Raw genomic sequence first — 26,201 nt, 5'->3', positions numbered from 1 at the left:
CAATTAAGGAAAAACTGTAGTATTAACTCAATCTTCGAGCTCTATAATCATTTCTTTTACAGTGTGACTTTAACAGTGTGACTGAAGTAAAACCACTTCACACTTTGCAAAAACAAATGAATGCAGGATTGGGGCGGTTGGGGGTGGTCGATCACCTGGCTTTCTGTTGAAAATATGGAATTCATTACTCACTCAAGCCTATACGGCGTCCTTCATTCAGACCTAGGGGGCTTTTAAGAAGGATTCATCTCATTATCATTATGCATGCCCCTTAGGCAGCTGTTACAGTGAGGAATTAGAAACCATCACAACCACCGACCTGCAGACTCTCGAGTTGATCTGCTGGAACAGCCTGACAGATCACCCTCTGTAGAATCCATCCATGTGCTGCACTGAAGAATGTCAAGCTTTTAGGATGTGGAGCTGTAACGGTTACAGCTTTAAAATCAGGGCGTCTCATTATGTGGTACTATAAGAAGAAGTATGTAGTTTCTCTACATTGAAAGTGCTAGTAATAAAAGAAATAAATGGACATGCCTGTTAAAAATTAACACTAGCAAAATGCAAAGCACAGTAATGCCTGTATTTTAAGGAAAACAAGGAAATTACATTTTCCCGTTATCATTATGAAATAAAGGAAACTGAGTAGCAACATTCAACAACAGTGGTTTATTATGATTCACAGTTTCTGCTTGATATTCATCTATTAAATATGCATGGTAAAGTCAGATTCTGCCAATATTTGTTACTAACAAAACAAACAAACAAAAAAAAAACAAAACCAAAAATATTTTCACCCAAGAGCAATACAAAGTTACACATTTTAGAGTTGTTCATGTTTAAAGGCAATCTACATTGTATTTGTACCATGCACTTGATAAAAAGCCCACTGAGATGTTTAGCTTGTTAATAAAACAGTACATGAGTGGGAGTAACATGGTTCTGTTTCCTTTGGGTCGAAGTGTAATTATGAATTTCATCCCGTGATGTCTAAGCACAAGCATTTATGAAATTTGTCTGAAATGAATCATGTTTAACACACTGAACCAAACTCCTTTAATATTCAGTCTGTCAAATAGATTTCAGTTATTCAATACAGATCTTAAATACTGAAACAGAAGTGTCAATAAAGTAGTAAAGAGATCTTGGACTGAGAACAGTCACTTTAATTCTGCTTAGAGACACTATATCTAGTATGTCTAGAAACAATAAAACACACCAATGCACTTTGATAAGGAATTCTACTTCATAGAGTTCAATAGGGCTTTCAAGTGTCATCTTAAAAAAATAATTGATTTTATATATACAACAATGCTTAAAAAGACTGATTTCATATTATTTACAACCAGACAGCTGCTCCATAACATGAAAGCAGAGAACTGTGAGCAAAATTACAGCAAAATACTCAAAATTAATAGGCAGTATATTGAGACTGATATGGCAATGTTTCAAAGCTGCATGAGTCATTTCAGTATCAAATGCTACATTAAGGAAATGTGGCATATATACCTAAATTTGACAAAATACACAGATAACAGCCAAAACTAAGTGACAGAATGGAATGCTCTTGGTAAACACGCCTTAATGAAAGCATTATTTTAAAAAATTACATAAAAATTACATAAGCTACAACTTTCAGTCTTTTCACAATCTAAAATCTACAAGTTACATCAATTTTGGTTTATAACAGTTGATTTTTACTCAGAATTACTTTGTGAATCTAACATGTTCAAATTTGGCCTTTTTCATCTTTTTTGCAGTCAATTAAACAGACTGGGCCAGACAGACTCTTTAGAATCTGTATCTCGAGGAAACCTCAAGTATGGGATTAGGCATTCTCAAAAAACTAGGAACAAATAACAGCAGGTGATATTCTGTTATCCTTACTCTTACATGATATGCATCACAATTCCAACATGTTGCTGCGATTCTATTATAGTTCTCAGTGCTTCCATTTAAGTTTCCTTAAGGCATAACAGTATATTGCAGTCCCTCAGCAAGATATCAGTGTTGAAATTGGTAGCTGTAAAACTGCACTGTTTCATTATTTTGTATGTACAGCGTGCTGCCTTCTGCAAAAAAAAAAGAAAGAAAAAAAAAAACATAGCCAGAAATCCTTCTCTTATGCCAGGAGTTTATGGTAAAACAACAGCAGGGATGATAAAAACTATTTTGCTGTACAGATTCTACTTTTATCACTTTAACATTATGGCCAACACCTGGGATGTCAGGTGTTTGGAGGTGCAAATGCTGCTTTAGATAGTTATGCACTAGGAAAGTCAGACTGCGTTTAGATTCCTGACTAGCATAACTTTCAGCTGTATTTATGAACAATATCATACAGAACACAATGAGAGCAAGCGAACTGACAACATTGGCGCATACATTCACCAATCACTGGCAAAACGCTTGTCTTGTGGAAATTCAAGAATCGTGGGTGGTGTAGTACAGAATTGACAGCAAAGAATAACAGTCACCAGAGTTCTCAGGCCCAGCATCTGAGCCATAGAATAATGATCAGTCTTCGGAATAGCTCCAGATGGAGGCCACTCTGAGTGTGGCCAGAGTGGCCAGAGCAGATGCTACCGGATTATGGCTTCTGGCTTTAGCTCTTTCACGCCCCAGGCTATGCTAGTGACGAATGAAAAGTAGGATACCATTGGCCAGTGACTAGTAGTGGCCTGTTCCAGAGGCAAGAGTTCCAGCAACACTTGAGCTGACAGCTGAGGGAAAATGCATGATGACAGACCCAGAGAAGATGACCGGAGACACAGGCTCAGTTCCAAACACTCTGCATCTAAATCTATATTGGACTCCGAGTTCTGGGACACATGCTCTTTATGGGTCATGTCAAAGCAGATTCAGTTCTGGAGTAACCCACACTGCAGATCCGAGGTGCAGGTTAAAGACCATAACAAACTCCAGTAATGACTGAGGAAAAGTCCTGTGCTCTTAGCTTGGGTCAAAACCTGTCCAGTTCACATACTTAAGGTCATGTTTCTCAGGAGCCACTGTTGTGATCGGCTGCCGTTGCAGTCTCTCAGAGTGGGAACCATCTTGTCCTCCTCCGAAGGCATGTCCAAACACTGGTTACTGTTCACGTGCAGCAAGGTCAGGCGCTGGAGAGGACAACAATAAGAACAATGACAACAACAACAAAAAGGTCCAGGAGCACAGATTGGCATGTCAGTGAGAGAATGTGTGCTTATCACAAGCCTCTGAAAGTGATTTTATTTGAAAAACTGTCTGACTGTCAGAATAGTGGGATCCACACACACAGTCAGGTGGGACGTTCTGCAACTTGATGATTTTCCTGCTGTTATTTTATGCTCGAGAACTCTAAAAATGTAACTGTCCAGTCCAAGTCTTTTTTTCTAATGTGTAGTGAATTCAGTGCTTAGTATAAACTTGTGCAGTTCCTCCAGTCAAAAAGTTTACAATTTCTGAATAATGTATGGACTGTCAGAATTCTGTAAAATGTTTCTTGTCAGAAACAGGCATTCGATCAAAACAGTGCATTTAGAGTGGGAGATATGAAAAAAGACAGAAAGCAAGAGACTGAGTCTTAAGGGTTCCTGACTAAGCACTCATGAACACTTTATGAGAGTCAATGCACTTCAGCTCTCCTGTGTGTGCATCACTCAGCCTTCAGCACATATCAAACACTTCTTGGGAACAGGCTGCTGTGAAAAATTCAATAGCGGGAGTGGAGCCTGAGTCCTCCTGGAAAAGAACTGCTGTAATGCATTTGGTTTGCATGTGGTTGTTTGAGATTGAATTGTATCAATATCCAATGATCAGGACCCAACTGCAACAAGATCATAGGTATTTAATTTTTGGGGGCAGAGGTTGGGGGATGGGGGGCACTGTAATATTGAGTGCGCAGTCGGTATTACATCATCTCACTTCCCCATGCAAAACCAATCCCATGTGAATAAGGCTCAAGGCAGTTTTTCCTCACAAGCATTTAGTTGACTGAGACCATTTTAACATTTATGTACAGATATGTATAGATATTTTATATAATGTGCATAAGTCTGAGACTACCCATTATTTATTTAATTTTCAGTCAAAACAGCCACTAAGTTTTTCATTTCCCAGGGATTCTGAGTAGATTAGATATAAGATAATGCAGATCCATAAGGAAGGGGAAAGCCAAATCAAAATATCTGAAAAAAAAGGAGCTAATTATTGAAAGAAATAGAGAAAATGGGACTCCCATCAACCTGGCAGTCCACCAAAACTGTCACCATCAGATTAATAGTACACTTTCATCACCAAGCAATCAAGCTCTATGCTTTCTTCATATCTGAACATCAGATATGTCCATCCTTCCACTGTGAGATGATGATTAACACCGCAGGTCTGAAAGGATGTCTAACTGTCAGGAAGCTGTTACTGAGAAAAGGAAACAGAGCCCCAAAAAAAAGGAGAAAGTTTGTACTACAACACTGATTCTGAATATCTGAGATATGAAGAATAGTTTTATGATGAGTCTAAATTAATAATTGGGATTTTTTTGGATCATAAGAAGCAAAAAATGCAACCAACTTCTTAGACTGAATTTTGGAGCTGTGAAAAATATTCATAACAAAAACAACTGAAAGCAAGTCTCCAGAAAGGAACGTAAACTGTAATAAGGATGGACAAAGGGTGGACACACTGAACAGAGAAAAAATTGTAATGTTGAGGCTATTCTGTGTATTTTTGTTGAAATATACTTTCTGCATTTTCTGATGTTGGGAAATGAATAACTTGTACTTGGTTGCCAAATTGACTGAAAACTAAATAACTGAAGGGTGGTCTCTCAGCTGGACTTTCTCGCGGTACTTTATAATTCAACATTTTTCCTGGAAGGTCTTTGAGTCTGATTCTATGCTTAAAGAAGATATTCTCCACAGACTATTTGCCATGCAGCTTCAAACCATTCATCAACTATGGCAGACTCAAACCGTAGAAAAATAGCCGCCCTGAGAGAGGGCACCCTTCCAAAATCATAGCCTCCAAACGCCTAGCCTGAACAAGTGCCATCAGTCAGTGTCTGTGCACGGGCAGGAGACGAGGACGCCTTAGACTCAGGGTTTGGCTCCATTTGCACTATTCAAGCAGCAGCACGCGAAACTAATGAGTGTGACTGGCCTCTGGTTTCAGGTTCAGCGCTAATCACAAACAGCTCAGTGGGCTTCATAATTAAACACTGTCCTATCAAACAGCTGCTAGCTAATGGATGAACAAAAGGAGCAAGTGAAAATGCATATTACTGCTTTGTTTAAGTGGAGTGTAACGATAGGGCCCAGAAGCAATCGCATAACAGAAACCTCACATAAGTACCCTGACAGTGAGAGTAAAATTAACAGAAAGTAATTGCGCAATAGTGTTGATTGAATGGTGTTGCTTCAGGGCTGAATGGAAGCCTTTCCTTGTATTGTCTGAAGAATGAATTGTGATGTTAATGAAACAGTGATTTGGAGTTTTTATGTGGATGAACAAGTTCAGGCGTACTAAGGAACGACGTTAAGGGGAATTAGAAAATTTCACTGACACAGTCTGCAAAGCAAGTGATGCACAAAACAAACAACAACACCTAATCTCAGCCTCTAACCATGTCCATTCTGTGTTACTGTTAAAAGGTTGTGAATCAATTTTATTCTGTAATAATTTATGCAGCATATAATTCTATTTACAATTCAAGGTGTTTATGACTTGGCAAAAATAGTTAACATCTATAGCAATTTATTGATATAGCCTATCTATGAAAATCTATGTGATCAGCAAGATTTTGCTCACTGCTTTTCCAATATGAGGCATTATTGACATCATATTATTATTTTTCTTCTTCTTCTTCTTATTATTATTATTATTGAAAATGTCCCCTTTTTCCATAATTGCTTAATTATTCCAAACTTTGCAAAACCCAATAAAAAAAACAGATTATATTTATTTCTGGCATAAAGGCTAAGCTCTAATAATGATGTATATCATGCCACAGCATATCAACAAGTAATAAGCTGAGGCATCAGTTCAACTCAAGAGGACACAGACAAAGCACAACTATTTAGATTAGTGTCAATGTCAAAAAGGCAGAGCGAAATCAATTCTCATTAAACAAAAACGCTACATATGAGGGGCCAATAAAGTGGCTATTAAGTCCTATTCACAGCGAGAGGATCTGAAGGTCAGTGCATTGTGCGCAGCGCGTGTTTCCTCACACTGCTTGGAGATGAGATAATTACAGGAGAACGGTCTGGAATGGCGGGTCTTGGGTGAGGAACACACAATGGATTTGTCACTGTGTAGTGGAAGCAGCACAGCACATGAGCTGCTCCTCTGATGTCTGTGTGCTTTGGGCCACGTTGTTCCTACACACCACACCATCAACAATAATCATACTCGCGCTTACAACACTTGAGGGAATTCCTGTATACACATATCTCAAGTCTGTCTTGCAGCAAGAACATATCTGCCATCCAGATACATAACACTCTTGATAGGTGGCAATCCTACAGTGTATCACTGAATGTAATACTCTCAGGTAAGGGTGGTCAATATTACAATGTTATCGTTACTTAAATTATTTCATGATGTGCTTTTCTATAATATATCATCAGCATCGGCAGTACTTCTACAACAGTAAACATACGTATATACCATAGAAAAACCTTTTTACTTACATTATGGGCAGTTTATGCAGTTACTATCCAATTTAGACTAATTGTAGAGTCTGTTGCTGAGCTTAACTTACCAATAATGGCCATGGAATCAATAGGCATAGCTGATGTTTTGATTATGTGCTGCTTCATGACTGAAAATCCAGGTTTTATTTCATTTACACATACAGTAGTGAGTTGTCCTGTGAGCTGTGGTGTGTTTTAGTAGATAAAAAAGCTCATTTTTAAGACACTAAAACCAATGTTATAATCTTCTTTTAGCTATCGCTACTCAAAGCCACAGTCACTGGATAACAGCCCATTCTGCTAAACAAAGTCAACTCCTCAAAGTAGGTGCTTCAGCTCGGAGCTCTGAGCATTAATAGGAGCAAACAAACCATGGGCACTCATTACCTCTGATGTGAAAGGCGGCACTAAGACAGTACATTTTGTAACTTGTCTTTTGTTTTGATGTATTTCATTCTTTTTTGTGTGTCTGTGAATACTGAACTCAGCATGTAAAAGGTTTGAGCTTTGTGTGGCCCCCAAATGCAAACTTAAATACACTGAATATGTTCAGTAAAACACATGAGGGCTATATGATGATATTCTTCACTGTCATGATAACTTAGATCACATTACATCACAATATGCTTTTTTGAGTGTGGATATGGTCAGTATTTAAAGAACACTGACCAACTGTATGGTTCATCATAATTAGGACTGTTAAACTGGATTTAGTGCAGCACAGTATGTGAAATGTTTAATTAAAAAAACGGATTATTTTTTAATCTGGTGCAATTTGATCTGTTCCAGTGTTCCAGCAATACCAATATTGATCAATAATTTTATCTTGATTTATTGATTTTTCAAAATTGCTTATCATTCCAATAATCAAATTTGACCCGTTGCTTGTGTTTTCTTGTTTTTATTATGGTACTCATTTATAAAGCTACTGTTTTGCTTGTTCATTTTGTCTGTTCACTCGCAGGGGGGGGAGTTGTTGGCTGGAGTTTAGGGAGCTGGCCCTGTGACCAGAAGGTCGCTGGTTCGATCCCCAGCGCTGACAGTCCATGACTAAGGCACCTAACCCCCAGCTGCTCCCTGGGCGCCATGGATAGGGCTGCCCACCGCTCCGGCCAAGTGTGCTCACTGCCCCATAGTGTGTGTGTGTGTGTGTGTGTGTGTGTGTGTGTGCGTGCGCGTTCACTAGTGTGTATGTGGTGTTTCATTTCATGGATGGGTTAAATGCGGAGGTGAAATGTCCCTGTTGTGGGACTAATAAGGATAAAAAAATGGCAAAAACAAAATATTGTGATATGTAACATGTATTTTGAAAATGTACCTATTGTGATGTAACAGGACACATGTCACAAGTAGCTTCTTCAGGTGGAAAATTACACACAGAGCCTGCGTCCACAACATGTTCAAAGCAAAGAAGAACTAACATTTCGAGTCTGAGTGATAAGAATCAACATGAGACAAAACCCTGAGCAACAGAATAATAAAGTGTGCAGATGACTAATGGTCTGAAATGCAACACAGCATTTCCAGGAAAAAACATGAACTGGTGAAAATAAAAAAGGCAGAGAGGCCATTAAAATTCAGGGTTTTGACAATAAATAAAAAAAAAAAATCCCTGTGTTTGTGCAGAGCACAGATGTTGCATGGCGGTGTGAGAGAGTGTTCAGTCGCTCTCAGAGAGGCCACGGCCATGAAAGAGGCCTTTCACAATGAGAGATCACTTCAAAAGAGCTCGTAAACAAAGACAAACCCATTTCAGTGCTGTGCGCATAGATAATCAGCTTGGAATAAAGCTGCCTCCTCTGCTCACGCTCAATGAGAGCTGACATGTGTGGGGCAGACCACCAAATTTTTATATCAAAATGAAATATTTATGTAAGAAAAATAAATGTCAAATGAGATTTAATATGAATGGAACGATTCTTGAGATCATGGTATATATGTAGCAGCCCTTGCAATGCCCGTTACTACTTCAGGCCAGTCTTTTGCTTCCAACCTCTTGGACACCACTATAACAGTCATTAGCAATGATCCGTAAACATCCTGCAACTGTCCTGAATGCAGATTCTGAGAAAGTCTTTGGGCACAACCTCAGAGCTCCTCAAACAACAAAGTTCCAATGCTTTAGACATGAAACCACAGCACACAGAAACAATCACTAAAACTACCAAACACGTATACACTTTGGCCTAAATGAGCCTACACCATATCAAGCGGATCTACTTGTATACACCTAAGTGAGTAAACGGCCCCAGCCCTTGAACAGCCCCTTAGACCTTCTCCTAGATACCTCCATATTTCATAAAACTCCAGATATGGCAGTTATGGTACATTTTAAAAAAGTATGATTTGTATCTAAGTAAAGGAGCACACACCTCTCCTCATGAAGAACTGCATTTCAACTAGGAGCCTGATTGAGTCCAGAGTATTACATGCAATTACATTACACAAAAACACTACAGGACCTTGATTAGCCAAATTACTGTTATTTTCTGTATTTATTATTTCTTCATTTAATCAGCTATCCACTGAGGTTCATTTACAAAGTACAGCTCAACATGCAAAAAGGAAAATTATTGCAATTACTGCAAAAACATTAGTTATTTAAAAAGAACAGAATAAAAACTATACTTTTTTCTAGATTTAGTTGCCTTAGTAGTACATGACTGACAAAACTATACTGCATGAAAATGTATAGAGAACAAGTAGGCTTTACAATAAAGACACACTATCAATCAGTTTTTGGTTAGAACCTGAACAGATTTTTCTCTGAGGAGGGTTCTAGTCTCTGGCCAAAGGCAGTCAACTGGGCTGGGGCAGCATTTGCACCGGACCACTAACCTCTCCAGCACTAACCTGCTGTAGCCTGAGCTCAGGTGCTACAGGAAATAATCAGTGGGGCTGTAGTAGAGCTTCCTAAAGACCTCCAGTCTGGTGTAGTTCTTGAGGGCCCATGTTTGAAGTGGACTGTCATCACAGTACTCCACCGTAGGCCCATAAGTTCCATCCTCCAGCCGGCTGATGGTGAGGCATGACTGTGTGATAATGTGCAGGAATGTGCCCTTCTGATGGTCACCATGAGATACCAACACAAAGCAGGATGGATGAAGATGGTCACAGTGGAACATAAACACACCATCTACTCTACTCATCTACAACACATGAACTACAACTCTAGAGGAACACTTAATGACAATGCAGACAGAACAACCACTTGGACTGACGCAGTTTCAGTGGTGCTGGTCTCCTCACAATGAAAGGAGTCGTGGGTCAGTTTATGTATTTAAACAAAAGAAAGTGAAAAATCTCATTGGCAAGAGTTTTCTGGCCAAACCTGTTAGTGACTAATAACAATTAGTTTCCACACATAAGTCAGAGACCACCCTTTAAATTGCTTTACTTCGAGTCGAACCAAAAAAAAAAAAAAAAACATCCATGACTGCTGATAAAGCTTCATCACTTTACTCTGCTCTTACACCATGGTTCACACCATGTTTATTGCCAGACAAAGCACTTACTCACATGTTATGTTATGCTCACACTTTTGCTTCGCAGAGTTTCCATGGATAGCCAATTAGCTTACTGAGACTAACCTGCCAAGGGCGAGTGTGTTCCATTTGAATAATCCACTCCTCACTGTCGCCTCCTCTTGAGTGCCCACTTGTGTAACAAAGGTGTGATGCACATCCGTGTGGTGAATCGAAGTGAGTGGATTACGTTTTATCTAATCTCAGAAACACCTCCTTTAAACATTTTAGATGCACAGCAGAAAAAATTGTGTAAGGCAGCTAAGGTGAGTTTGGGAAGTTGCTTGTGTGAATGTCAGCGTCGGTGTTGAAGGGGAACATAATTTCAGTGAGAGCTTTGGAGAAGCTTTTGTTGGGAGGACACAGCTGTTTCTCATTGGTTTCCGGACTGAAAAGATGGAAGAGTTAAAGTGGTAGCAGGATGCAGAAAAGCAAGGAGTAGACAAATTACATATTGTTCTATTTGATATTATACTTAATGTTGGAGGCTTATGTGTAATGTTCTGCAATATTTTTTTCCCCTAACACTGAAATATGAATAACTTCTACAGGGCCATGCTGACTGGAAATTACATAAACAAAAGGGTGGTCATTGACTTGGCATATTGGAATATATAGGAATAAAAAAAATAAAATTAATAATAAAAAAATAATCATCATTAAGACCAAAATAAATGTAAAAAGTATTTAAAATCATCAATAAAACAGACAGGCTCTTGAAGAATGGACCTGGGAAAAAAAACAACAATTCTACCTCCTGACGTTTTAGCCAGACGGGTATGAATGCCCTGAACAGATGATGTCATTAAAGTGAGAGTGTGAGATGGATGCAATACATACAAAGAGTGACTGGGATGATGCACGGATTTTACAGTGAAGAAGGCCGAGGCTAGCTCAGCTTAAGCATTGTTGTTGTAAAGTCTACCATTTGTCCTAAAATTAGAAGCGATATTGGCAGCAGTGCCAGCGTCTGAATGTTCATGTGAAAGATGTGAATATCTGGAGCTATTTTTAAACCTGCTATCTACTCCCTTGGTTGACAAGTGGCATATGCAAAGAACTGGTTTACTGACTGTGAGACGTTTCAAAAGAAACCAATAAAATTTTAATGGCATGAAATCCTGGAGTCAGCGACAGTGTTATAAGCTTTTAAAAATAGTTTAAAGATTGATAGCATCGACAGCCTGTGACATTTCTAAAAACCCAAACCATTTAATATTTTATGGTGCATAAATTACTAATCAAAAAGGCCCATAATTTTGGCTCTGTTGGCCAATATATAAATAAACTAGTCTGCAGGGGCTTTCAGTAGCCTAGCACAAGAGGCCTAAATCATTTGAAGGTGAAAACACAGTTTTCACACAAGGATATGTCCCAATGGCATGGATTAATTCTCAACAGGCAGCGAGGTCTGTATCTAAAATAAGTCTTCTTTCTCAACTTTCTCTCTCAAGTCTCTAATGGTGTTGTCCCCTTTCATATCCCATGGCCAATTTATCCAAAAATATATTTCCCAAGTAGGCCACACAATGAATGGGGTTATCTCACAGTTATTGGAACCCTATTGATATGGGAGGTTCTCTGCCATCACCGTTTTGATCTATTTTCCTGGGTGTTTCCATGTAGCCTAGGTCTATAACGACTGAAAAAGAGACAACCAAGACATCAAGGCATCTTAACAGAACATGGGTATAAGTTATGGTACAGTAATAGAAAATCAATGTGAAACGAGATGCCAGAAGACTCCAGTAGCTCCACAATAAACAGATGCACTATGACTCAGGGCACACATTTTAAGCTATAAGCTATGTGTTGGCTATATCACCCATTTAACGAGTGCTCATAAAAGCTAACACACAAGAAAATCTAAAGAACATAGTGTCTACTCTGTCAGTCTATTCTGCCCATAACCACAACATCACTATTACAGAAAAAAAACTATATAAACTCACCAGCCACTTTATTAAAAACCCTGATTTTATAGATACACATTGCTGGTTTATAGTTTTAGACTGTAGCCATTCAGTTATTAAGCACAATTTGTACTAGACAACCTTTTGCCCCTTATTAGTGGCCAGTTTCTAATCACAGACGTGCTATTGGCTGGATCATTTTGACTTTCAACCTAGCAGTGACACTGGTGTATAAAAACTCTAGCAACATTGTGGTGCCTCTTATAACTGTATTATTGACACATAGACTATGATGAAAAAAACACGTCAGTTTTACTGCTGTGTACAGAACAGTTCTAGCAGCAGTTCTGTGTCAGAAACTGATCAGTGATGAACGGGGTAGAGCATGGACCTATATGGCACCTGTGAGGTAAGTCGACCTAATGAACTGGCCAATGAGTGTAGGTCCAAAGTTGGTGTTTTAAATAAAGTAGTTGGTGAGTGTTTATTGCAATGACACCAGAAAACTACCACAACATTCAGAAAAACACAGCTAGGCTAATCTTACCTTAAAATCATATTCCCACTTGCCAACATACTAAGCAAGAGGAAGAAGGATGTTTGTAAGCTGCTTTTTTCTATAATGCAGCTTCAAGAGAATACAGTCCAATGCAGAGCAAAAAGAACGGTTCACAGCACCATCTGGTGGTTAAAAACTCTCAAAAAAAAAGGCCAACTTCAAACTAGATATTATGTCATATGTATTTGTTGTATATGTATATGTTTGCCATATGCATGTATCACAATGAAGGTAAAAAAATCCTTAGAAAGAGTGAGTAATATGCATACCTCAGCATCATATTCAAACATCTGGTTGCCCTTCATGTGGTGGCACTTGAGCATGACCACAGGTCCATTCAAACGAGATACGTCCAGACACAGGTCATCAGTCCGGATCTCTTTATCTGCTGTATATGAAAACACCTGTGTAGAAAACATATAACATCAGCTTCTCTGCCTTGGACCAACTATGGCACCTCAGACAGTGAAAGTTTGCTTAGAATCTTGTTTAGATTAGTGCATTCTCACCTGGTTCCCACCCATGCCGTGACAGTTGAAGAAACCAACTTTCTCATTCTCTTTCCTCCCCATGTTGTCTACACACTGGTTGGTCTCCACATTTCTGATCTGTGAAGGAAGCAAAGCAAGGAGGCAGTTACTTATCATGCTAAAACCAGCATAGTACATAGGTCTTGGTTGGTAATAAAACTAGAGAACTTGTGGCTCAAATGAAATCGACCTTGAATTGGTACTACACTCAAATACGTCTTTATATGAGCATAATTCATTGACAGCACACATTTCTATTCTATCAGAGTAGAGTCTGTATACACAGACTTTCTTACTTCAACATGAAGTTCAATTGCTGATGGAACAAAATGAAATAATTTCAGTCCAATTTATTTGGGTTTTGCTGGCACTGAAACTTTTGGAGTAAAATAAATAGTTGTCATTCACTGAAATGTACTTCAATTCATTTTTGTATCCATTTAATATAAACCAGTTAATAAGAGACAACACAACTCATTTATTTTATGTTGATATATGAAAACTCATTACTGGCACTAGCGTTACTTGAGCATACGCAGCTTATATAATCTACATAGTAAAGTACTATGCCAAAAGAATCGGATGCTATGGACCTGAGCCTAAGGTCACCATGCCCAATGCCATGCATTGACTGGAGTGTGAAGCTGGGCTGTAGACTGCATTCTCTGGAGTGATGGAGCTTCATTTAGCACCTTTGGGACAGGTCTGAGTGGCATTTGAGATCCTGAACTAATCTTTCAACATCATTACTTGACCTCACTGGCTTAATGGAATAAATGTTCCAACATCCAGGGTAAAGTATTCCCAGATGAGTAAAGGGCATTGCTGCAGTAAAGGGGGACACATGTTAAATACGCAGGTATCTACAAACTTTTGGACATGTAGTATATATTTGACCTGCGCCAAATTCTTGCAGGGAAAATGCTCTTTGGGCCAAGCCCTTACTCATCGCATCAGCAATAATTACCTGCTGGACATTGCTTACATACTGTATCCTGTTTACCACTCTCTCTGCATCAAGCATATCTTATGAAAAAAAATCTTTATTAGATATTCCAGAACATCTCCTTCACATGGTCATACATTTCTTGATAGTACAACATTTATGGTACATTTCCATTTATGGAAATAGGCACCCTTATCCAGAGACACTTACAAAAGCGCTCTTTTGACTAACTGGAACAATGTTTAGTGCTTTACCCCTGTTTTCACAGACTCCTTTTTGGAAGATGGGTTGGGGCCAAATAAAACTTATTTACCGGCTGTATCTGGCCACTAATTCACTCATTTATGATTAGTACTTCTGTCTTTTAGGCACTTCTGTCTTTGTCCTGTGCCTGTGAACAAAGCTGAAGCCACCCCCTCCTCCCTCATCAATTACACCATTCTTGAATACTTTTAAACAAATTTGGAAGAGTAGCGCTTAAAACAGTAATCTGTGGGCTACACCACAGCAACATACAGAAGATAAATATTGAACCTGAGCTTAAGTGTCCCTTTAGCTTACACAACACAAGAAAACAAGAGAGAATGCTTTCTGCAGAAGCAGTGAACATTCATGGCTATATTCTCACTGCATGTGATGAAGTCACTCACTCTCCAGGTGGCTTAAGTCTGGAGCAATCACTTCTTCTCCATGTAATTAATAATACAAGACCTTGATTAGCCTGCTCGTGTGTTTGCAACATAATTAGAGCAACACTGAAACAACTCATTCCAGCTCATTAATTAGGACCCTGGCTGGGTTGCACAAATTGAACATCATAGATTGTTAGGAGCTCTTCTCAATTCTTTTCCTCAATGACTGCTATATCAAATCAGCCATATGAAATCAGCCACTCTATAACTTAGGGAATATGTTAAGAAATCTGGGCAGAATCTATATTTAATGCACGTCTTATTACCTAGAGCCATCAGTTGGGCTTATAATTAAATAACATAAAACCTAATGGAGTCTGTAGTGAAAGGGGTGTAAATTGTGGTGCAGTTGAGAGTCATCAGAAAGCACAGACAGCAGGACAGAGAGGAGTGCCAGAGCAGCAGCAGTGCAGGGGAATCAGTCGCTTTATTGCAGAGGTATAAAATATGAAGCCTCAACATAATGTCTCTCCCTCTTTCACTCTCTCGTTTTCTCTCTCTCTCTCTCTCTCTCTCTCTCTCTCTCTCTCTCTCTCTCTCTCACACACACACACACACACACACACACACACTTTTCTCCAAACAGTCAGGCACCTTTCACACTGACTCTGCAGACAATTATTAATCAAGGCATCAGCTCCTGTTGGCAGCTACCTGCTAGTCCATTATTCACTGCACTCCCCTCTAAATTGTGTTAGCTTAGCTGAGCTGAACTGGCTTAAAAGTCAAGCTGAAATCAAAATTGACCTTTTTTACTTAAAGTGATACTTATTAGACCCACAATGGGGAAATTTCACCTCTGCATTTAACCCATCCATGAAGTGAAACAGCACATACACACTAGTGAGCACACTTGCCCGGAGTGGTGGGCAGCCCTATCCATGGCACCTGGGGAGCAGCTGGGGGTTAGATGTCTTGCTCAAGGACATCTCAGTCATGTATTGTCAGCGCTGAGGATCAAACTGGCAACCTTCCGGTCACAGGGCCAGTTCCCTAACCTCCAGACCACAACTGCCCCTTAGTTACTTTGTGTCCTTGGTCCTGTTTAGCACACTTCATCAATCCATACTCTTTATCCCCTTAAATGGCCAGGGCTTGGCAGCGGATCTGAAGTTTTATTACACACTTCTATGACCTATAAATAGCTCAGCCAGTTTGCATTGACGTCCTTGTAGTTACTGAATAATAAGCCTTAGTATGTAATAAGCCTGGGATTTTAAGGGGTTAAACTAAAAAATTCTTGTTTTACCATAGAAGTGCAGTGACTTTATTATTAACTCTTACATCTTCTGATTTTTGATTGTCACTGTGCGCCAGTAGGAGAAAAATATAATATTAACCAAAAAAATCTGAAGTCATGATTCATCTCCCCCTCCCACTTGCACAGCTAGCTCAGAGACTCTTCCTAATACTGCTTTACTCTGAACAATGTCACAGTACAGAAGGAAAATTCTCAATAATTTGCATTTCAAGATTACTTTTACGTTGTTTAAACTGGGGTGTACTGAAATACGAAGGTATTAGAATTTAACATTTGAATATAACATTATGTAATAGCTGAAGTTATTCAAGATAAGGTTATGGATATTAAATATGTATCATCAAAGACATAGTTATTCAGGACAATTGTGTGAAGATGACACTTTTATTTTTCCAAAAAGCTGCCAGATTCATCAGAAAAAGTTTTAATAGAGGTAATTTTCGACTAAACTATTCACAGAAATGAGCTCCTCTTCAAATGAGCACATGAATGAGCAGAGCCAGTGCAGTGAAAACTGAAAAAAGAAAAAAGGAGCACTTCAGCCTAGAATGCAATTAAATTTAACAAGGAACACATGAATAGGCCTGAATAACAGTGTCGCATCAATTACTGTTTTTAACAACTGATCTGCTATGCCTCACTGAATGAGAATCCGTTTCATAAAAAAAAGCACAAAAAAAAATAAAAAAAGCTTGAGCATACCTCTCCGAGCGAGTAGTATCTGCGTGGTATCTGCGAGTCGGGGTAGATGTTCTCCAGATACCAGGAGAAAGGTTTACACTGCAGAGCTTCTCTCAGAGCCTTACGGGCTGACACGTCTCCATAGTCCACTCGCACTACACCTGCACAAACACAGTACATCCTTTACTGTGGGGAGCACAGCGAAAAAGACAATCAACACAGAATACAGCATACAATAACCTTGTAGGTATGTGTGCCCTTTTCTGTTTGTGTTCATAAGAATGTACTGTCATTTTCAAAAGAAAATGTAGGTCTGCTGAAATTAAAAGTAAAAACATACTTAACTTTTAACGGAAGTAAATGGAGATTTTTTTTTGTAATTTTGGACCATTTCTGTAGGTCAGTTCATCAAAACGTTTAGGCAAAACATAACACTCTTTTTCAAATTGTGTAAAAAAAAAAAAATAGAGATTTTGTACTGACGTAAATTTACAGTAACATACTTTTACAGCTGTTATGTAAAAATACAGCTGAATACAGCTACATCACAGTCGTCTTGTGGTCCAGGGGGATATTCCAGGAAGTGAGCTAACTCTATAAGTCAGGCTTTTTTGAATAAGATGAGCTAATTCTCATCAATTTTGCTTCCATGAAAGAAACTAATCCTAAGCTCTGCTAAGTTACTATGGAAAAAGAATTCATTTGGACAAAACTGCTCTGTTAGCATAGCATGATCAATTGTACTGGACAAGCCGTGTGACGTCACAGGAATGCCAGATTAAAACAATACTCTAAAACAACATTCCATAACAAATATACTATGAAGATCTGACATTAAGAATATATTTAAAAACTGCATTTGATTAAAAAGCTAAATATAAAAGAGTATAGGGTTAATACATATAGGTACATGTTGAATGTGTAACTATATTAAAAACGTTTAAAAGCAATTCAATTATCATTACTTCTTGGTATGAAAAAATAAAATCATATGGAGAAGATATAAAAAAGTATTTATCAGCACAAAAGTGATTTAAATCAGATGTTTATGCAGGGTAAAGATATTACTAACACACAAATATTAATTATTACTGTCCATGTAAAATGTGTCTGTATTTGGTGGCATACTACGAGGAATTGGCAATATTCTTCTGCAGATATTCTATTTGGAATTGGCACTTCAGCATTTAAAGTCCAGATTTAACTGCATGCAGCATCTCTTAATCACCCCACAAAGAGCATGTCACATAGCCTCTGGATTTTACACAGTGTGGATGATACTGTAGGCTGAACTGTGGAAAAATGGTGGAGATGTGAGAGACATTAATTCACTCCCTTATTCATATATTAATGTATAAAGATGTTTTTGGATTTTTATTAATTGAATTTTATTAATAATTTTGTTAATTTTATCAGTGTTCTTGTTCAGGATGTGGTAGGAATAAAGCCTAAAATTACATATTAAAATAAATACATCTTAAAATGACTTTACATCGTCTTTCTATTTTTTTTTTTCCTTCCAACTTTCTAATTTTCATATATACTCTAATATCTGGGAGCAGATATGTTTTTTCACGTGACCATCTGCTTCCTCTTGCTGGTCCTGGATGCTCCAGCATTATTAGAGGATAATTAGTACTACTGAACATTACAGGCTCTCTGAAGAACATCATCATAATCATACAATTTTATGATAATTACAGCATTTACAGAGTTTGTATCTGTAGGAGGATCAGGAGAGTCAGGACATTTCCCACCATTGGAAGTCACTAGAATAAATTTCACTGAGGAGAAATCTCTGAAGATGTCTGTATGACGTTTCTGAAATTTTGGGGTATCCAATGCTGCTCCTTTTCTGGAGTAAGAGCCATTACAGGAGCTCCCGACCCCCCACCAAAGGCAGTTACTGCAGCCTCCTGTTTGATTAGATGTAATATGTAATATTCAATTGTTTTTTTATATGCATTCATTCATATTCTCCTTCTGGAGTTCTCCTTATGCTTCACCTTCGCCTGCTGCCATGTGTATTTTACACATGCTGCTTCAAACTCCATCATTTCAATGGAGCAAAGGAAAACATTAACATTAAATATGGCTTCTTTGAATTTTTTAGTCTAATTATAATTATTTCCTTTAGTTCCGTGAACTGAGAATAAAGTACCTAATTGTTGGGACACAAAGTGGAGCTGAGATAAATGGTTTTAAATAATGTGCTTAGGTGCCCAAAATAGTACTACAGGTAGTACAATCAATAAAACTATAGGACATTTCACATATAATAATAATAATATTAATAATAATAATAATAACAACATGATATGACCCCACATCCCGACACTGTATAAAGATACTGATTGGAGAAACAGTGGGCATGTGACTGCAGTTGGAAGAGCAGTGATGACAAGTTTGGATATGTGGGCCAAACAACAGTTGAAACTTTGGAGGAAATATTAGTTTGGGGATTTAGGGAGAACAATGTTCCCTCACCCTTCAATAATTAATCTTGTTACTGAAAGCTAATACAGCCTGGCAGCGGCTAGACCACAAAGTTTCACAATGTAGAGCATGTGCCCCCTGGATGAACTGCACACTGTTGGCCATGATTCTGACCAGGCCCTATTTTTAGCAGAGTAAGACTGCTGACCTACAGTCATACTTTGCCTTTACATCTAAATAAATGCAATTATATGGACAGGGGCAACTAATTCTACATCATTCATGTTATTTGAATTGCTTGATAAATTTGGGTACAATCAATTCAACTCTTTCCTCTCAAAAAGATCACTACAATGCATCACTCAGTCTTGAACACTAGGGGGGGCTTCCATATCAGACTTTCTTACTATCCCAATCATGTCTATTCCGTTTAAAGTGTGCCTTACATTTGGTAAAATTCCTTAAAAGAGGCTGAATCTTTAAACACGACTGTAAATTTATACATTAACAGAGTATCTCTTAAATGTCAAATATTAACACAATTACACCCCAAATAGGCAAGACATATTCATGACATTCTACCATCAAATAGAGAGGATTTGTGCCTATGCAGAAAAGGCAGTTAAATTAAGTTCACAACACAAGCCTGTCAACATGAGATGATTTAAAATGAATATGAGAGAACTGTGAGGGGAACAGAACAGCAGCTCCAACGCAGCAGAGTCATTAAAGTGCAATGTGATGGATGCAGGAAACGTCATCTGACTGCAATATGCTGTTGTCTCTGCAGTATACTTACTTTATTTCGAACAGGCAAAATCACTGATGTTCTGCGAGTTCCAAACATTTTACTCTGCTCTCTTTTCACTCACTGTTAGCTTCTCCAAGCAGCAAACGTCTGGACGTTCAGATGTTAATGGAAGACGCAGAGTGGATGAGGGCCGTAAAATTCATTTTAATCCTGATTAAACTTGGCTGCTTCAGTTAATTAAACATGGGGTGAGTTCAGCAAAACTGGGATACTTTTTGGCAGGGCTTCAAACTAGTTCAAGGAATGAAAACCAGGAGGGAACAGTACATGGCTAGAAACAAAAATGCCACCAAAAACATAATCATCATTAACTGTTATGGAACAGAAAAATTCATTTGAAAGTTTTGTTAAAAAAAGTTATTATAGTTTTGTTATATGTAGCCCACTAGCACTAGTTTCCCAACCCGCCCTGCAATGGTCCACATTAGTCCTTCATCCCTATGTGCTGTGATTTAGGCTGGAACAAAGATATGGACTGTTTCAGTGAACTGGGTTGGGAAACATTTATGTCTTGGATGTAGAATTTAATAATTAGAATTTACTAACTGTACTGACAACCTCCTTTTCATGGTATGGTGCCTGATGCCTGTGTGCATCAGAAAGCAGAGAGGTATGCTGCCTAGAGTTTTAACTCCTTACAGGATCTCGCAAGGCAGAAAACTCAAAGTTAAGATGCCAGACTAAACCTGTCACCTATTTTGGGCAGCAGTAGTTTAGGACCATGTGATCAGTGGATGATCACAGAGGTGACAACTGCAAAGACTGCAACCAAAGATAAAAACCACATGGACAGAGAATATTCTGAAGAAACACTTTCTATATGGTCACTTAATAATAAATATTAATAACAACTTATTTCGAATAAATTAACCTCTGGTAAATTATTATGGGATATTTAATTGCTATATGTTGGAGTACTTCACTAAATCCCAAACAGTAAAATTTCATAGCCTGTATGTGTGAACATGTCTTTATGTGTCTTTATGTGTGAACATGTCTTTAACACCACTGCTGGGTCTAACAGGTTTCCAGGAGCACAGTTAGGCCAGGAGTACAATTAGCCAGAGCAAACCAAATTTTTATTTTAAAATAGAAAATTCAACTATAAAATCATTTAAAATAAAATTATAAAAAAAGTTAAAAAATAACTACAATGAAAAGGATGGATATAAAAGCATGTTGCAGCTTTGGTACTGCACATGAGGGTATTGCACATATGTGAACAGTAGTACTTCTATTTACAATGCAGTTTAATTTACGCCAGCAAGGCACAACAAGCTTCCTCCTTAACTCAATCTGTTGCCTATATTTTTTCCAGACTCTTGATTGTTACATTCTGCTTGTCACTCAAACAGCAAGAGCGAATGAAGCTTATTCTTCCCACTTTACCTGATCCCCAATTTTTTCTGAACTCACCCTAATCAATTACGACAATGGTGAACTTGAAAGTTGGTTAACTGGCAAATGCTGGATATCATTTTAATGCCAGATAAAATTGTGTGTTATAGTCATATTTCTTGCTATTTGGTGCTATATTATACTGGGGTGGCATGTTTCTTCATTTTCAATCTAGTCAATCTCCAATTTAGTATATATATCGCATTTTAAAACATCAATTAAAGTGATTAGAACCGACACAGTATGAGAATGTTAAAATAGATTTTAAGAGGCTCCTGGGTATAATTAATGTTTTGGTTTCCCAAATTAAACAATTCTATTTAATTTTATATGCCTAATAGTTTTAGATATACTATACTTCACTGACTAAAATGAGACACTTCTTAAATTGAAATAAACAGCAGAAAACAGTCTTTAACACAAAGTAAAATTTTCATTTTCCCTCTGTAATATGATATATTTATGAGTAAAACACAGCATCAGGGAGGGTATCTATTCTAACTAAGTTTTCTCTGGATGACAGATGGGGTGGATGGAGGGGGAGTTCAGCCTGTATTGCTGTGACAGTGGCAGCTTTTAGCAGGCTGGTATGTGAGTAGAAAAACTTAAATATAAATGTTTTTTCATGTCAGTGAGCCATTGCATAAAGGTAAGTCTGCTCTATCATTAGGAGAGCGTGAGTTCAAATCCCTGCCATAAAAAGTCATTATTTATTGGCAATTTATGCCAATATAAACTTGATAAATTTTCTGGTCTTCAGCATAAGTCAATAATATCGTTCAGTCGATTTACTGGTCAGGCTCTCGTACGGACCAGTTTTATTTTGATTTAATACATTTGTACGAATGTAGGCTTTAAATGTACAAGACCTACTTGTGTTTATATAAAATGATAAACTGTGTTAAGACTTTTTGTTTCTTTTTGTTTCTTAACTGTCTGCATAATTGCAATATATGGTCATGATTACCATTTAAGCCATTATTGTTTAGTCCTAGACAGGACAGACCAGGATGTTCCATATCTGAAGCATGATTTATCAGATTTTAAGTATTTCAAAATTAATTCAGCAGACACTAAACCATTTTCATTTCTGTAAATGACCACCCACCTGCACCTCTCTAACACTCTGTCCTTCCCTCTGCAACAGATGCAGCTTCAGAAAGCCTAGACCACACAGGATTATCTCGCTGCTCTCTATACCCCCATTACAAGCTCATTTATCATGTGCACAGAGCACTCTTCCACTGGGACAGCTTTCCTGGAATCCCTCCACCTCTGGTCCCCCATCTCCTTTCTCCAGTCTACTTCTCTTCTCAGACCACCCACAGCACCACAGATCAAGAGTGACTCCAAACACCTCCTCTCTCTATCAGCAGCATGAGCTGCACCAATCAGGAATTAATCATTATACTCATCCTGTACGGAGATGCTGAAGAGTTCTAACCTTACTGCAGCACCTGGCTAAAGGAGAACTACGTTACCCACGTCTCCCATGGGATCTGAAAATGAGCCGCTCGTGAATTCGAGAGCAGCACAGCAGAACTGAGTGATTCACTGCATGTTGAATGACACTTAGTACAAAGCCAGGCATGAATAAAAGACAGCAGATTCAGCAGCAGAGTGAGGCACGGGTCCCGCTGATCCCTGCTGAACACGGATAAATCTGGACCGTGTGCAGAAGTGTGTGAAGGGCCCACATCAGCAGAAATGAGCGAGATTGATGGGTGCGATATTTAAGTGAAAATGTTTGGGCTGATGTGCTACTGAAACATACTGAGTAACAGAGAAACTCCAGTGAGTGACACTGTGGGAGTTCCTCACTCACTGAGCACTCAGAATTAACATCAGAGGCAAACATAAACACAACTGACAGTGGTGCACAGGATCAATGGAGAAATACTAAATGTGTCTATGATATATTAGTACTTTTATGCTGCAAGGCATTTCTGCAGTACATTTCTGCAGGACATATAATTCCTGTTTAGGATGTAACCAGTGGTCAATTTGTGAAAATATTGGGTGGGGTGGGGGTCAATAGTCATTCTGGAGATGCATTTTGTATATTATTTTGTATATGCAGTATATATTGTAAATGAATTCTACTTTATATTTAATTAAACACTACGATTATCTCCACAGATTACAAGCTCCAATTTTCAGTTTTATTCATTTCAAACCTCTCTCACTAGATATCACTGCTTAGTGTATCTATTTTTTGCACAGATGTTTCTGTATTTTTAACGTCCTCTACAGCAGGCAAGGTTGCCAGATCCAGCAAACATCTCCATCAAAGTTTGCTTAAAAGCAGCCCAGTAGACACTTTTCTCTCATGACTCATTTTTAAACTAGCCCTATTTGGCAGGAAAACAAGAAATACTGGCAACCCTTATGGTGGGTGCATTTGTTGTAACAAATGTTTCATAAAGCATGCAATTCTATATAAACACCTCCTCTGTAGATGCACACTGCCCTGGTCAGAATTTTTTATACAGAATATTTTACATGAAGAAGAAATCCCATAGTGTGTAATTCTCAGATAGACAAAATCTATGGATAACAGAGCACAAATATAAGAGTCATGTCAAATTAATCAGAAGGGGGTGGAGCGGGGTGGGTGGACATTTTACAAAGGTGAAGGTTTGTCATTTTTTTGACCAGGGGGATAGTACTCCCTCACATCCGGCCTCAACTCAAGCCCTGGGTGTAATGATTACAGTGAACACAGAAAACAGTAATGCAAAATGTGAAAAATTAAACTTTGAAACAGTGAACTACAAATTTAAAGCAATGTCTTTTCTGATGGTCTGTCTTTGCATGAAACCATTATTAATGATTAAAACTAGGCATCTCTATGTACCCAATTCAAGCCAAGTCATGAGGCTTTAATTGCCATTCCATCTATGTTCAAGTACACAGTGGAGAGAAATTACATTCCTCCAAGGAACAACAAGTAAAGTGGGAGGAGGAGGATGAGGAGGAGGAGGGGCTTATGTTGGAAATGGCAGAGGGGCTTAGATAAAATGACGGCTTTTTTCCTGATGTCGCTTAATTGTTATGGTGAATTCTAGGGATAATTTTAGTATCAAAAATCAAATAAAATCTTGACTTCAAAATCTAAAAATGCATCAAAGCTGAAAATATGTGTATCATTACACTTTAGATGATGTGAGACAAAAAGGATCATTGGTTAGTCAAAGAATCAGTATAAGGATATACATTAAAGATGTTAAACTATTCAACCTCCTCCACCGTTTGATTGACATACAAGGGGCATCTTAACCACAAAAAAAAAAGATCTAGAAATGATAAGCAACTATATTAATCTTGGACATGAGAAAAAGGCTGCAGTACTCAAACTGTTTGGAGTGTGTTTTCTGAGTGGGGTCACATGCAGCGAGCTCAGTACTCGTCCAGGAGGTTAAGCACTAACATAATTACTCTCTTCCACAAGAGCACTGCCACAGATGCAAATCATCCAGCCATGCTATTTATAGGCAACACAAGGCATTTCTCTAATATAACCAAGCAGACGGCAAGAGACATGTAATTACTCAGAGAGCACAGCTTATGAACAAGACCAGCGGGTCTTAGTCATGTGTGAGTTCATGCTGAGTAAACAAGCCGATGTCCAAATAATATTCTGGTAACTGAGATGCATTAAATTAGCAAAGTAAAGCATTTTTGACTATAATTTATGTAAAAAGGGACTTTTGATGACTATGGAATTTTCAAACTAAATCGTATCACCACAAAGCTTAACAATGACTCATAAATCAGTATCAAAACTACAACCAACTCTATGAACAGTTCCAATCATATTCCAAAACAAATTACACACAAATGAAAGTTTTACCTGGCGATATGATGTAAAAGAAGTCCTTGAATTCATCCATCCAAACCTCAGCCAATCGTCTGTTGTTCTTGTTGATCACCTGGCCAGTTCCACCAGGAAAGCTGTAAGGAGTTGCCTTCCGGAATACGTGGCCCACGTGGGAACATGTGACAATCTCCAGAGACCCACCGCACTGCCAGATCTGCAGACAACATGCTCTCAATGCATTACAGATTGACATCACAGCTCTCAGTAATTACAAGCCTCACTATCAAAATAGCTCAAAATCACATTCAGTCAAACATAGTGGATTACAGCTGACAACTGATGTAGTTAAACACAGGGCTTCATCAGAGCCACAACACTTTAATTGAATTTGGCTGCTCCAGTCAATTTCATGATCATGAACTGCCAATCATGCTCACTATTAGCAGTAATTACATTGTAGGTTGCCATCACATATCAAATTGTGAACTTACCCTGAAAGACATCTCTAAGTTCTCTCCTCCCCATATGTCCATTCCAGGATCATACGTGCCAATCTCCTCAAAATAGCTTCGGTCAATAGAAAACAGGCCACCGGCCATGGTGGGAGTTCTGAGATAAGTACATACATGCTTAACTTATGCTTAGAGCTGATCCACAGGAGAAGTTATACAAATGCATATCACCTTTAATAATAGTAATAATAATAATCATCATCATCATCGTCCTAATCATAATCATCATCATAAAATCATTGTAAACTTAATTTATACAGCACCTTTCATACTCAACAAAAGCACAAAGGGTATAAAAAGGGTAAAACCACAAGCACGTAAGAGTAATTTGAGAAAGAAAACAGAAAAGTCAAATACTGGACATCAGTAATGAAGACCGGGAACTATGTTCATTTCATGGAAATCACATTATTTTCATGTTTTCATTTTCATAGTTATTACTGG

At 38.2% G+C, this 26,201-nt stretch overlaps 1 protein-coding gene across 2 annotated transcripts in view; it reads right to left on the bottom strand.

Moving 5' to 3' along the window:
- Nucleotides 1-654: 654 nt before the first annotated feature.
- The window catches only part of galnt13 (UDP-N-acetyl-alpha-D-galactosamine:polypeptide N-acetylgalactosaminyltransferase 13), a 50,238-nt gene continuing 24,691 nt past the window's right edge, over nucleotides 655-26,201 (bottom strand). The window contains exons 7-14 of one of the 2 annotated variants that reach the window (XM_017692420.2): nucleotides 25,737-25,854; nucleotides 25,279-25,459; nucleotides 16,802-16,941; nucleotides 13,180-13,278; nucleotides 12,940-13,074; nucleotides 12,659-12,688; nucleotides 9,528-9,736; nucleotides 3,018-3,119 (exon numbers count right to left, since the gene is read on the bottom strand). In XM_017692420.2, coding sequence (XP_017547909.1) covers nucleotides 9,551-9,736; nucleotides 12,659-12,688; nucleotides 12,940-13,074; nucleotides 13,180-13,278; nucleotides 16,802-16,941; nucleotides 25,279-25,459; nucleotides 25,737-25,854 — 889 coding nt within the window. In that variant the 3' untranslated portion in view covers nucleotides 3,018-3,119; nucleotides 9,528-9,550. Of the gene's footprint in view, nucleotides 3,120-9,527; nucleotides 9,737-12,658; nucleotides 12,689-12,939; nucleotides 13,075-13,179; nucleotides 13,279-16,801; nucleotides 16,942-25,278; nucleotides 25,460-25,736; nucleotides 25,855-26,201 lie in introns of both variants that reach the window. The other variant, XM_017692422.2, reaches the window with a different exon arrangement.

This window comes from Pygocentrus nattereri, chromosome 6, assembly GCF_015220715.1.
Source record: "Pygocentrus nattereri isolate fPygNat1 chromosome 6, fPygNat1.pri, whole genome shotgun sequence".
NCBI classification, from domain to species: Eukaryota; Metazoa; Chordata; class Actinopteri; order Characiformes; family Serrasalmidae; genus Pygocentrus; species Pygocentrus nattereri.
The sequence above is the reverse complement of the archived record's forward strand: the minus strand, read 5'-3'. Positions and strand labels throughout refer to the sequence as shown.